Source organism: Ambystoma mexicanum, chromosome 6p (genome assembly GCF_040938575.1).
Source record: "Ambystoma mexicanum isolate Mex_15411 chromosome 6p, UKY_AmexF1_1, whole genome shotgun sequence".
Lineage (NCBI taxonomy): Eukaryota > Metazoa > Chordata > Amphibia > Caudata > Ambystomatidae > Ambystoma > Ambystoma mexicanum.
In genome coordinates, this window is record NC_090935.1 from 657,170,513 (window position 1) to 657,185,370 (window position 14,858).

The following is a 14,858-nucleotide window of genomic DNA, read 5'->3' on the forward strand; positions in this document are numbered from 1 at the left end:
GCGGCCACGATGGGGAATATCTTAGACGTTCTCTTTGTCCCGAGGAAGACTCATGCAGAACTGTCAGAGTTAATATTCTCTGTTTCCTCTCTATATTTCAATAATCTCAAAATCGAAGAGAAGTTTGTTGTTGGTCAGGCAACTGATAATACAATCATGAATTACAACCACCTCTGTTTCCATATTTCTTATACTGAAGTACTGTTTGTTGTCATAGTGAAATTGTGACTCTTGCCTTAAGTTTAGACCTCCATGCTTGGGCCACCACCTGTATTTGTGCTCGAGGTTCACAATCTTTGGTGTCATCATCAACACTGATCTTTCCTTTGCCACACAAAGCACTTTGCCTGACACAGCACCTAAGAACCATTTACTCCAGTCAACCTTGACTAATCAAGTTCCGCCCAACTGGACTGATACCTGTCCCCCACTGTAACTCACATACTCTGACGAGCACTATGGAAATAACTGATAACAATGAAAACATGTAAATAAAAATATACTTGCTGGTTGCAAAGCACAAGAAAGCTGCCTGTTATGATATCTAGGCGCAATATAAAATATGCACAAATGTACAGTTAAAAGTTTTTAAGCAATTCATTTGATCATTGAAACAGTTAATAGTTGTGTATAGGGTAGGGAATCATGAAACAACCTCGATTTTTTTTAATTTGACACCAAGAACAGATACATAGAATTGCTAACCTTTAACTCCAACCACCAATACCTACAGGGATGTGAATGGGAGGGACCCAGGCTTCATAGCACCATACAGGAATCACAAAGCCGCTCATACACCAACCTTTCGAACCCGGACAGACAGGAACGAAATAGGTAGGGATACAAGTTTCCCAATTTTCAGCAAAGATTCAAAGACTATCAATCCCACTCACCCCACATAGGTACCAGATGGCATGACAGGACCACTCCCCTCACTGATCCGACAGACCTACTGCAGAGCATTGCAAAAGGTAGGTGATCTGAAGGGCCTGTAGATAGCTAACCCTCCTGCCTGACAGTACAGAGCAAGCATCACACGGAGGTGAACAGCAGAAGTATATGCAGTGCTTACAGATTCAAGATGGAGTAAGAGTGCTCATTGCTTTGGCTTTAAGGGCATTGAAACTCAAAGGAGGTTACAATCCTCGACCGATAGGAGATGAGGAAGACCTGTAGGTCCCCGACCACCCTGTCGGGACGTTCCACTTCATCTATCCCATGGCTCCATACTTAGACAACCATATCCCAGTTCATTACATCAGTGGCCACTTCAGATGTTCATCAGCCCCACAAGCCCTCACATCCAGGACTTTGCCAAGAAGGCCCATATTCAACTCCACCTCCTCAAAGGAATCCTTCCTTTCCCCACTTTTCCCCAGAAGCTCAATGTCTCCACAACTCTGGTACTCTCTAAGCTTGACTTCTGCAATAGTCTCATCCTTAATCTACCCTCTTCCTATCTATGTCCCCTCCAGCTAATCCAGAATAGGGCCTTGAGACTTATCCTTGGGCTCAAGCCCCGGGACTGCATCTCTCCAGCCCTAAAATCTCTCCACTGGCTCCCCGTTGCTGCAAGGATCAAATTCAGATCCCTCTGCATCATTCATAAGGCTTTCTGGGGCCGGGGGTCACACTATCTACAACTGGCTCTCACTAAATACACTCCCTTCAGATCTTTACGTTCCTCCAGCCCCAACTCTCTGCGTGTCAAGAAATTCACTAAACAGTGAGCCGGTGGGCAATCTCTTTCCTCTGCTGGCTCCCTCCTATGGAACAGTCCCCCCCCATCCTATTGTCTTAAGACAGATCTCCTCGAATGCCGGAAGCTCCTCAAGACTTTACTTTTCACCTCCTCCTTCCCACCCTCCCTCCTTTGCTCAACCCCACAGTCGCTGAGATTGGAGACCAGGGCCCGTATGTGCCCACTGGGGTCCTGGCCTCTCAACCCCAATTGCCTTCAGCCTTCTGCCCACTCCCAGCACTTGCCTCAGGCACCCACTGGCCTGTGCTATCACAGGCCTGCACTTATTTATTGGCAGCTGACCACTCTCACCAACTGATCTCTGCCAGTCACCTAACAGTTTACAATTTACTCCCTAGCACTCCCTGCTTGTTACTCCTAGCACTTACCCCCCTCCCTCATCCCTGGCTCTCCCTGCACTTGCCCGCTCTGAGTGCCCACAAGGCCTAGTAGGACCTCCTTTCTCCTTCAGTGTCATATTTGCCTCTCATTCCCATGTTCCCTCCCTGTTGCCCTGTGGGACGTTTTGAAACACAATTTGCTTGATGTATAGGCGCCTTACAAATGCACAATAAATACAAAATAAACTCCTAAATAATTAATTGCACATTTATTTAAAAAAAGAAGTCATGTTGTTCTGAAATTACAAATGTATCCATTTCTTCTAGGGAAAACATTTCACAACATCCGTGATTGAGAAGCTGTCCCTCCAGTTGGATGGTGAGTAATCACTAATATTGATAACATATTACATGTTCTCCAGCCAGTCATGTTTTTGTGGGTGTGAGCGTAGGGGGGGGGGGAGTTAATACCATTGGTCAAATCTGTCCTTGTGGGTGGGACCACATTGTTATGGAAAAGGATGTTTCTACTCTGTGAAAAGTACAGAGAACTAAAACGGTGTTGCAGACCCCAGTGAGTGGGAACCATCCCAGAGATAGGGTGACTTAGCCATGTTCATTTTAAGTAGAGGAGGGGCTCCCACATGTTTGTAAATTTGGAACGCTTGGGGTTATTATCTAGTTTAGAAGGTTAATCCAGACGTGGACCTGTTGCTCACTGTGCCCTAGAGAGGCACAGCTTCCCCTCACTGATGATGCTCAATAAGGTCGAAACACGTGTCTGGGGTTGCTGTTGATCCTCTTGTTTAGAGGAGAATTGCCTGGCATTTCGGTGCTGGGCTATCCATGTGGGTGGGACCAACCTGAAAAGAAAATGGATATTTCTACTCTGAGAAAGGTACAGTGAGCTACAACGTGGCTGTAGACCCTCCCGAGTGGGAACCAACCGAAGAAACAGGTTGTTTGTCAGAGTTGGTGTTGCACAGAAAAACATGAACATTTGCCAGAAAGGTGGTCGCAACTGTATGCGGAAGCAGACAGGTTATTTCTGGTAGATGTTTGCCTGCCTCAAAATGATGCATTAAGTGGTAACATGACCTTTCTAACCTTGTTCAACGCCATGAAGAGTTATTCACAGTTTTCACATGTTCTTTATCCATATATCTGATTCCATCGGTCTCTAGAATAAACCTTTACGACCCCACATGTTTGGCGGGTAACACTTTCTTTAATGCTGCGAAACCTTTATGCTCACAGTTCGCTTCTCAGTACTTGTGAAACCCCCGCACAGGTCCTGGGCTGTTAGGTGCCTGTTTTGAGAGTCCTCGCTTCTCAGAGAACGCCATGCTCGTCTCCTCCTGCCTAGAGGTTAGGTAGAGTTCACCATGGAAACATCCGACGCTGCTTTTTGCTTGCTTTTCTGGGCTCTGGACTTCACGTGTCTTCCAACTGAGACTCAGAGTGAGAGAATGGCTTTGTTTTATGTGGTCCATCTTAAGAGTCCTTATGACTCCTAAAACAGGGACGCCCCAGTAGTGCTTCATAGTGTCCCATAAAAGGCACCCCTTCGCTGTTAGTCATGTGGTTAGGCTGATGGTGGTTTATTTTTTAGAAAAGTATTGTTCCTATTTCACATATGTAGCTTCTAGCAAATGCATTCTTATTTTTGGGAATCTGACCACATACCTCTTTTGGCCCCACTCTGCTGTTCATGTTGGGAGAAGAAAGGCACTAGAAAAGTGATAGTAGCCAACTCCTCTACCCATTTAACATGGAATCTACCTCCCTTGTCTTCTCATTCTTCCACGACAGCATGAAGATGTGACTGGGCGGGTGTGGGTAGGCCAAGGGAGGGCACCCGCTAATGAAGCCAATGGCAGTTCATGTTATTGGATATGTGTAGTTACAAGGGCCTATCACAAGCATGCGGTCTGTCTGCAGGCAGAGTGGTTTGTGAGGTGGGGGAGTGAGAGGGCGTTAGCGGGCGGAAGGCCTGTAAGCCTTATAATCAAGGCATACAAGATGTCATACTATCAAAAGTGCAGCAACCTCTGAAAGGCTCTTTCTCAGTAAGCTGATACCCGGAAGAGCAGCATGGATCAGGGTTCAGAAGCAGGAGCTTGGGAGCAGGGGCCAGGGATAGGGATGTGTTAGCTGGGCCCTGAGGGGGTCCTGGGGGCAAGGGGAAGCGGTAATGTGTGTTAGCGGGAGTCTGGAGGTAGGGGTATGGATGGGGAGCAGGTTCACATGGATAGAAATGTGGGCATGGGAGAGTAAGTGTCAGAGGGAAGAGGTGGGGATGGGAGAGCAAGAGACAGAGAGGAGAGGTAGAGATGGGAAAGTGGTCCAGTGGGGAAGATTTGGGGATTGAAGAAGTGGACATTTGGCAAGGTAGTTATTGGAGAGCAGGGCCAGGTGTAAGAGGAGGGGATGAGAGTGTGGGGAGAAAGGGTGAGGTGCTGGGACATTAGAGCAAGGTTCAGGAGGAAGAGGTACAGACGGGGGAGAGCATGCATGAGCCAGTGCGGGAAAGGGAGACAGGGAGAAGAGTAGGGAAAGGAGGGCACGGTCTAGCAGGGGACAGTTTACAATGGGAGAGCAGGGGTCTGCTGTAGCAGGGCGGGGGGGGGGGCAGGTGGTGACAGGAGTACAAGGGTCAGAGGGAAGAGGTAGCGACCCTGGGCAGGGGGTGGCGGGAGGGTCGCCAAGGGCTGGCTGGAAAGGTCAGGACCGGGAGCAGGCCCAGGAGAAGGCTGTTGGGATGAGCGAGATCCTCTGGATGGAACCCTACTTAAGTAAGAATGGCTTGTCATGTTTCTCTTCCGCAGATGACTTCGAGTCAAACATCTTTGCTGATGAAAACGTTCGCCTGGAGTCTTTCACAACATGGCCAGAGGTGGCACGGGCGGACCCTACACGGCTGGCCGCAGGGGGGTTCTTCTACACAGGTCAGGCTTGCCTTGCAAATACATCACTGAGCTAACAGGTTGCTCTTGCTGGGGGAATGCACTTAATGTTCAGGATAATTAAGTACATCTAATATTTTTGTAGATACATCTTTTTGGAAGAAAACACTGAATTTGAAGTCACCCTTATGTGCTTTCTTTATAGGCAAACTTGACGCTGTTCAGTGCTTTTCCTGTGGCCTTTCCCTTCAGTTATTTGAGCCCGAAGACGATGCATGGACTCAGCACATGAAGCTTAGCCCTGGGTACGTGTTTCCACACTGTATGACTGTGACAGATTACAACATGGCGAATGATCCCATTCCTCAGGTGGAAATACAGGGAACTCTGGGCCGCTGCTGCGGCAAGGCCATTCTAAGCGACGTCACACGCAGGGCCCTAGTAGGTTCCAGGCAGGCAGTGCAAACGGGGAATTTGGCACCTACGCCAGGGAAGGCGTGTCAAAATGCCACCTATCTTGGAGCAACAGTAACCCATTCACCGCCCTGGTGAAATTAGGTGGTTTCTTTTATCTGAAGGTCACTACTAACTCCCTTCATCTTTTGGGCCTACCCTTTCCTTCAGCTCGCACAAACCCTCCTCTGCTATTAACTCCCACACATTTAGAATGAGTTTACAAAATGGGTAGGCCTCAAACCTGATCATAAGTGCTAGGAAGGCTGCAGCCTGTTTTATGTACTTATTGAGTTTTATATTGCGCTACACACCATGTTTTGTCCGGAGCTCTAGAGAGAGAAGAAAAAAGATGATGGCAGGAAAGAGCAGCGAGGAAAACAGAAATAATAGAGAAAGACCAATATCCTTTAAACAAGCATTGGCAATGTCAACAGTTTGGGCTTTTGTGAAGGCGTGGGAAAAGCATTTTCCAGGCACTGCCTTAGTGGTATTAACTGGCCATATTTGGTAGCAGCTGTAAAATGGTGCAAGTACATGGTCATCTAATAACAATACCTGGCAAATGCCTAATACTTATACACTAGCCAAAACCGTTGGCTTTGCCAATGCTGGTTTTTAACAGGACTTCAGTGAAGGGCACGCATAGTGCTTATAAATCAAGTGGCTAAAGGCAGACCTGGTTAAGACATTTTTATCACACCAGTATCACGTTTACAGCTCCTATTAAGTCATTCACTCTCAGAAGACTGCTTTGAATAAACCCTGGCAGGCACTTTGAGTGCCAGGTTTGATGGTAAGGCTTCATTAAAGCAACCTAAAAGAGTTCCCATGAGGAGGTGTTTTGGGTGGGGAGTGGCAGGAACTGGGTAGGAATGGTTATGGGAATTAGCATGGAGATGGGCAGTCAGTGGGTGGGTTAGTAACCAAACAACACCTTCAAGCTTTGTGTCCCTCCTCATATGCCATTGCTCCCTTTCTGTACGCTAATGCAATAGTTTCTGCTTATAAATGGTGCAAGCGCTACCTAGTAGCCAAAAATAATAAGTAGAACAACATACAAGTCCAGCCTTGGAGTGCCCTATGCCCATCCCTATCCCAGCCTGCCCCAAATCTCCATTTTAATCTAGAGCAGAAGTGCTTGGAGTGGGGGGGGGGGTAGCATGGGAAATGCCTCTCTGAGTTCAAGGGGGAGTTCCTTCCATCAGGGCTTCCAAGACCTCTGTGCAGCAAGCGCATATGAGAGGGCTTCATGGCACACGTTGGCTTGCCTGTCAGCATGCCAGAGGTGGCAGAGATTTCAGAGAATCCAATGTGTCTTGACACTTCTGGCTGTAACCTCTTTACCTGGGTTTAAAGCACCTGTTAATAATTGGAAGCTTTGCAGTGGCACATCTCAGTGCTGGCTGAAGATATATCAGGGCTCATGGGAGACCATAATTCAAGAACTCTGTCTGTTCATTAGTACAGACACAGATAAGACACCTTCTTTACCCCTCATGCATATTTCCAGACATGGGGTGCCGTACATGGTTAACTACAAAGCTGTTTACTCTAGCTCATGTCCTAGGAGTTCAGGGATGGTATTCTTGAAGTAAACAGGCAGCTTGTGGACCTCTCTTCCCCTACTGCCCATTGATCCTGTAGGGCTCTAGGTCTTATGGGATTCATAATCAGGGCTTCCTGGCTTGGGGTAAAGTGTTAAAGTGAAGCTTTCTGGTCCCAGCAATGTTTGACCAATGCCTGGCCAGCCTTCAGCTTGTCACTGGCTTGAGCCATCAGTAAGGTCATCCTCTTTCTCAGGTGTGCACACCTACTTGTAAGGATTGTGGCACTATGAGTCATATGATTGACAGAGGTTGTGTAGAATATCAAACTATTAATATGTACAACATTCTACAGTTTGGTATAGATATTTTAGTTCTTCTGTTGTATTGTAATTTGTATATGTCAGTCTGCATATGTATTTTTGTCCAAATGTATCAATGAATTGTTTTATTTATTTATTTATTGGGCATTGGTTATGCGCTTATACATTTCAATTCTTGAGTGAATTATGAATTGTTGAATGTTTTTTAGTAAGCATGCGTCACTTTTCAGGCTGCACTTTACACTTGCCTATTGTATTCAAGCCAGTTTTTAGTTCACAGTATTACATTGTTTATAATAATAAAAATCTAAATCCAAATTGTTTATCTATAGCAGATTCATTGCATTCTTTATTCCTGCTGAGTATCGTTACACCCTGTATCACTAATAGTGATTTACACACATATGCCCTAGGTTTGTCTAGTTTGTTTTTAGCCATCTGAAGGACTGCCTTGGAACACGTCAGGGAAGGGCTCATATTCAGTTCCTCTCTGTCTTATGCTAAGGGCAGAGCAGCCATATCAACCGTAGGGATGACCAGGCCTTCCAAGGTCCACTAAATAGTTTACTTCACCAAGTTGCTCCACAACTCCGTAAGGGCCTGACCATTTATCCTGTAGGGCTATATGCCTTATGGGATTCATAATCAGGACTTCCTGGCTTGGGGAAAAGTATACAAGTGAATATTTCTGGTCATACCAATGTTTGACCAATGCCCGAGCAGCCTTCAGCTTGTCACTGGCCTGAGCCATCGGTAAGGGCGTCCTCTTTTCTCAGTCCCAACACTTAGTCCACTACATTTGTAGTGACAGGAGGCGTGGGGAGCCCCCATCCTTCTTTGAGTATCGCTTGGGGTCCCCTGACAGGGTGACCAAAGAGAGGTTCAAAGGGACTATAACGAAACCCTTGTTGAGGGACCTCTGTGTAGGCAAAGAGTAAGCATGGTAAAAGGAGATCCCATTTTCTCCTCTGGGGCTCCTCAAGAACTCCAATCATGCTTTTGAGAGTTCTGTTAAATCTCTCAACTAAGCCATTTGTTTGTGGATGATAAGCTGATGAAAACATATAGGAGACCACACACTCCTTCCACATGGACTGCATGTACTTGGACATGAAGTTGCTGCCTCTTTCAGACACACGTTCTTTAGAGCAGCCAACCCTAGTGAAAATGACAAGCAATGCTTTAGCAACTGACCTGGCAGTTACTGTCTTCAGTGGGATGGCTTCAGGATATCTGGTGGCGTGGTCAACTAACACCAGAAACAACCTGCTGCCAGAGGATGTTGGGGGGCCAAGGAGACAGACATTGTCAATCCCTACCCTCTCAAATTGTACACCCACTAGAGGTAGTGGTACCAATGGTGCCTGAATTGTTGTGCCACTTTTACCAGAAATTTGGCAAGTGGCACAACTCCTGCAGTGACCTTCTTCCTGGACGCCCATCTTGGGCCAGTAGAAGTGCATGATAACCTTTCCTTACTCTTCTTGATAACAAGATGACCTGCAAGGGGGACCTCGTGTGTCAACTACAGGAGGATAGGGTCTCACTTGAAGTGGGCCCACCAATCTCCTATGCTCTCCTTCAGTGGACACTGTGGGCTCACTGTATAGAAGCCCACCTTCCTAATAAATTCAGGGTTTCCCAGGCGATTCACCCTCAAGCTGGGAACAGGTCTGTCTCCTAAAGCCTTCCAAAGATGGTCACTCGTGTTGGCCCTTACTGAACTCTTCCCTATCAGGAACACCTTCTGCAAGTAAACTCTGAAATGCAGGATGTTCATCAGGGTTAAGTATTTCAGGCATCCCCTCTTCCTCGTCAGGTTCAGGGGCTTGGCCAACTACCCCCACCTCAGTGGTAGGTGAGTTGGGGGAATATTCTCTTTCGCTCTCTTTTGCTTTTGACTCCTTGAGCCTTGGGATACCCCTTTGGTTTTGGCTCAGTCTTGGACTTGGCCATGGCACCCTTGGTCCGTGACCAAGTGCAGGGTCGTTCTGCTGTATCTCCCACAAGACCTAAGTTTCTGAGATCATTTCCAAGCAGTACTCTCGCAGGGATGTGCCTATAAACGCTTACAGGTAGCTTACTACTCCACCATTCACAGCTAGTTACAGGGGTCCATTTGCCAACTTAGTGGGCATCAGAGGGGCTCTGGCCAGCTCCTCTGGGTTTACCAATGTGGAATCCACTGCAGGTCTGCTGGTCCCAGTGCACCTGATGACAGAGGTGTCTACACCATCTACCAAGACACTATCCTTAAATTAATGCTTTGTATTATCAGGGATGGAGGCATATGCCTCAGCCACTCTAGGTTCCCAGGATCCCAGGGAAACTAAGACTACTTCTGAGCCTATCCCAGAGGGTAAGGAATCAGAAGAGATGGATGCCCCTCTGAGTATTTCTTCCTCATCATGAGAGAAGGCCAGATTCACAGAGTGGACCCCAAGGTTTTGACCTTACATCTGGGGTCCCCCTTAACGTGGTCCTTTGCTCCACAAGCCACACAAGATCCACGGGGTCTAGGGACAAAGGGAGGCCCAGAGTAAGCAGAGTTGTGCTTGGGTTGATTAATCTCACTACCCTATACATGGTCATGTGACTTATCCGTTTTAAACTTTGTATAGCCCTGTTGGGATGAAGGTTTTTCAGATGACCCACCCTCTTTCTCCTTTTGCTTCTTCCCCTCTTCCTGCTTCCCAGAAGCAGGCCTGTCCTTATGGGACACCCTGTTGGATACCCATACGTCTGCTGCGGTGGCTAACTTCTTAGGATCTATCTCCGTAGATTTAGCCAGATGCTGCTTAAGCTCAGGGGAATATGAGGCAAAAATGTGTTCCAGCATAACCAAATCGATCAGGCCTTCAAAAGTGATAACTTTATAACCTTCCACCCAACCAGTCAAGTTCTTTAAAGATTCAGTTACATTTGTGACCCAAGTACTACATTGTCTTTTCTTCTACTCCCTGAATCTTTTCAAGTATTGGGTAGGAGTCTTCTCAAACCTCAAGATCAGGGTTTGCTTCAATTTTGCAAAGTCTTTTCTCCCAGTCTTTGACATTTCCACAATGGCACTGCTGCCAGAGTGCGGCAGTCTACTGAGCAACCATGCAATCTTATCAGCATCTACTGGTTTGTGTACTTCACATGCATACACAAACACAGTCATCCAGTCCATGATGTCATTTTTCTCATCATACACACGGAGCAGATCTTTTGGAAATCTAGGATGTGAGGAGGGACCAGTAGCATTCCCAGACCCCCCTGAAGAGCTGTTGGCAGCTTAGCAAGCTCCAACTGATCTTCCCTATCTTTTTTTTTCTCCAATTTACGCCATCTCTAGCTTAGCCATGTTAAGTACAAGTTCCTTTTCTCTCGGCCTGAGCTTTGTCTCTTGAGATCTAAAACAGTCTCAGCTTCAGAGGAAATAGAGGACACATGGAATTGGGCATCGTCGTCCTCATCCTCTCCCTCTTTGATGGCAGCAACAGGCATATCATGACTGTTACTGGGAGGAGCCCCAGTACCTTCTGCACTATCATAAGAGGGAAGACGTGCAATTCTTCTTTCCTGCTGATCAACAATTTTTTTGGATTAGCTCAGTTTTTATGCCAGAGGTAGTGATACCTCTTTCTGCAAATAGCTTTCTTAGTGTTTCAGATTTAGAAGCACTCAAACTAATAGCAGTGACTGGTTCCATTTTATAAGTTAAGGTAAGTGGTTTACAACTACTGGCCAACAAAAGTCACTGTGTTACTGTGTAAATGTAATCCAGTAACACCCAAGTACTTTAGTTCTTATCCCACGGTAGCACACCAAATTGTTAGAATGGATTTCTAAACTCTGCTCTGTTGAACAGATATTTAGGAGGCCACCCTTGTTAGTGAAACAGGGAACACTTCTGTGAAGTTAGCTAGGGCAATTCAAGGAAGCTTGGAGAGAAGTCAAGGCTAAGTCTCAGGAGTGGTGGGGGTGAACGGAGGCCTTGGATTAGCAAACACAGTAGGACGACAAGAATTACCCTTAGACAGTAGTATATCAAAAATAAGCAATTTATCAGGCCCAGAACAAACACAAGTGAATAATGGAAAACACAGTAATATCACTACTTAAACACACACTATGTATATATATGCACAGTCACTTTTGGTAAATGCAGTAAAGTGTGGATTCCCGCCAAAACCTGTGAGGAGGGAAAGCAGACACACTTTAACACATTGGCAAAATCCAGAGATCGATAATAAGTTCAGCCCTATGAAGATTGGAGCCTTGTGCTCAATATCATGTTTGTGCATAAAATCGCTCGGTTGTGTGTAAAGCTACAAAGTACAAGATTCAAACGGGAGGAAAAGTTAGAGGGAAGATTCAGGAGTGTAAAAAATTGCTTCCCAGATTCAGGGGAGGATCTGCTGTGGAGGACAAAGTGGTTCCCAACTTTCAGACGGCTTTAGGAAACGGAGGCCACACAAGCCAAGGTAAGGACCACAAGGGATCCTATGTACATAAATAGAGAATGGATGAACTAGAGGCCATTCGTAAGTGGTATGATTACTCACCGCCCTTAGCTCACTCTGGGTTCAAATTTGGCAGGTCTGTAGAGGATCGCTTAGAGTTTGAAATCCCACCTTTGGTTTAGCGTCAAAGTGCACAGGCTCTGCAGGTGAAGATATGGGTCCGGTTTACAACTGGAGCTGGATCTCTCGTCATGATTGTAGGACAAAGAAAGCACCAACGCAGCGGGTCTGAGGACACTTGAAGAAAGCCAGGAAAGTCACCAGCAGTGACCGACAGTGACGCAGGGGCACCCAAGTCTCGTGGTCTAACGCACGTTTCTCTCTCGCGTCTCAAAGAAGCTGGGACAATGAGATTTGGCAAGAAGATGCTTTGCAGTGTGAACTAGGATTCCCCCAAAGCTCGAGAAAAAACTTTGTGAAAGAACACTGCAGTACAAGTGTCCACTGGAGGGCCCAGGGACACTTCTGAGAAGGCTTGTTTGCAGGGCAACAAGGGGACGTTGAGGGTGATTGGTCCAACTGCTCCAAGGGGTTGAAGCATCTTTGCAGGCTTTCATAGTTCGAGCACAAAGCAGGGCTCTACCGGGACAACAGCAGGCTCAGGGTGCCAACCTTCTTCTTTGCGGTTCCGGATAGGCCTTGGGTCCGCTTTGCTCCTCTGGATACTTGGCTCTGTGTACTGGTTGATTCAGACCTATTGGTGATCTGTGGGTCTGCATTCAAGACCCCTCCTCATATCCCAAAGTCCAGTGAGTGCCTGCACCCAGCTGGCCAATGAGGAGATCTGCCCCACTCATGCACGCCAGCAGTGGTCCAATCAGGGACCACTGTGGCTCTCATACTCTTGTGCACACCAGACATCCTAGAACCAGCAGTGTGGATTGAGACCAGACAGTCCCAGCCCACTTCCTGGGTACATACACACGTGACATGCATCAGCCCGCGAAAAGCGGTGGCTTTCGCGGGAGAATGCATGCCCAAATAAGGGCTCCTTGGGTCACAAAGATCAGGAGGAAGGCCAACAGACAAAATGGCCAAAGGAGAAGACAAAATACTTTGTGGCACGACCATGATGGACTCTAGCTACAATCATGAACTAAACGTGGTAAGCGCGGTATGGCTCAGTAAAAGTTCAAAAAATACATTACAAGCTTCTGCTGTCACCAGTCTACCCCTGGGCACATTGTCCAGTCAGCAAAAAATCCTTAGTGGATGTCTAAGGCTCGAAAACGCGAGCATCCCATTGCAAGTTAATGTAATGTACTTTGAGCAATGAAATACAGTTGGCAAAAGTGTCAACACAGACATGAGACTAAGAGAAACAAAGTTTCTCAGTACTACCTGTCTGAAGGCCAAGTCAGTTTCCCCATAACGATGAGCAAAAGCCCAGTGGAGTGCAGCTGAAGGCTGTGCTCCACTGGCGAAAGACAGGACAGGAGGCTGCAACAAAAGCAAAAGGTTTGGGGGTCTACAAATAGAGAGGTCAAATAGCAGTAAGTGAAATGTTCCCTAACACACAGTCACTTTTTCCCATTTTACACCAAAGAAGTATGAAAAAGACCTGTATGATCAACTAATAAAAGTTAGCAGAAATGTGGGCATCCTTGATAAAACTTGGTGAAGGACAGTTAAGGGTTGCCTCCACCGTTTTCTTGTACATTTGAACACCATTCAGAGAAAATAATTAACCCAAAGAGCATGCACTGATGACCTGAAACTCACATATAACTGGTCTGTTTGCACCTGTATCAAGATGGCCATCCCATGTTGGACATGATCGCTGTAGCCCTGTGAACAAACGATGGTATTGTTAATGTACATAATAGTACATTCGTGTATATATTCACCAAGCACCTTGTTTATTATTGGAATGCTGCAGGAGCATTGAAAATACCAAAAGGAATCCCCTATTCCTCAAACGATACAATCTAAGCCTTAAAGAATGTCTTCACATTTTCCTGCTCAGGTATTTACTAGGTGATATGTTGTTATTAAAACCAGTCTAATATAAATGTTGGCCCCTTGACTTGCACTATAAGTACCAAAATGAGCAGCAAATAGTATATATTTTTTTGTGATTTTATTTATGGCCTGATAATGAATAGAATTCTGAATGTCCCCATTTCTTTGATAACAATAGCAAGGTGGGCGTTTACGGCGATTGCGATTGTTGAATAAAACAGTTTGTCCGATTTTTTGCTGAAAATCTATATCTCTCTGATCAGCTAGAGTGTTTTCTTCCTTTTTCATCAAACAAGTTGCTGAACTCTTTGCATTCTTCAAGTAGTTTTGGGGACTGCATGGGAATTTCCTCCTCAAGGACACGGAACATCCAGTATTGGTAGCTGGGCAAACCAACTCTAAAGCTGGATTGTCAATGCAGGGAGAACTGTAGCATTCATTGATAAGATCAAATCAGAACCTCGCAGTTATTTGCATGTCAGGGCAGGATGTCCTAGGTTTATTGAGTAACTGGCCATGAAGTAGGGCTGGAACCATCCACTACTTAAACTGTGGTTGCCCCAGATTTCAAAATTGGTCAGCACTCCCCCCACCCCCCTTCCTCCCGAGATACAACATATTTAAGGCCCAGGGAATTCTCAGTTGCCACAGAGCTGATAAGAACCTCAATATTTGCATAGATATGAGAGCCAAATATTATAGTGACTGAGATAGTAGTGAGGACTGTTGAAGCTTGCATTGACCAAGCTATGTACGGTCATTGAACACTTGTCAATCAATGGATTTTTCCGACAACTGTGAAGATCTTTTTTCCATGTCTTTTCAATAAACTGACATACTGAACAGCGTCAACTAATATAAAGTTATACCAAACATTAGCAGACAGATATTTAAACTTAAAGGGTGCATCTTGCTGGCAAAGCAGTTGAAAGTACAACTAGTACAGTGTTAACAGAAATGCATTAAATCCAAAGCAACCATTCAAGACAACTAGTAAATAGGTCCCTACTGGCCTAACTCACTCAAACATTTAAGCATGATGAAAGTTTATCATGTAGATAGTCTTGAAATTCAGCA

General features: G+C 45.9%; 1 protein-coding gene across 3 annotated transcripts in view; it reads left to right on the forward strand.

Annotated features, from left to right (window-relative positions):
- The window catches only part of NAIP (NLR family apoptosis inhibitory protein), a 683,156-nt gene that overhangs the window by 51,006 nt on the left and 617,292 nt on the right, over positions 1–14,858 (forward strand). For all 3 annotated transcript variants that reach the window (XM_069627525.1, XM_069627526.1, XM_069627527.1), the window contains 3 exons: positions 2,410–2,461; positions 4,911–5,030; positions 5,194–5,293. In XM_069627525.1, coding sequence (XP_069483626.1) covers positions 2,410–2,461; positions 4,911–5,030; positions 5,194–5,293 — 272 coding nt within the window. The remainder of the gene's footprint in view (positions 1–2,409; positions 2,462–4,910; positions 5,031–5,193; positions 5,294–14,858) is intronic.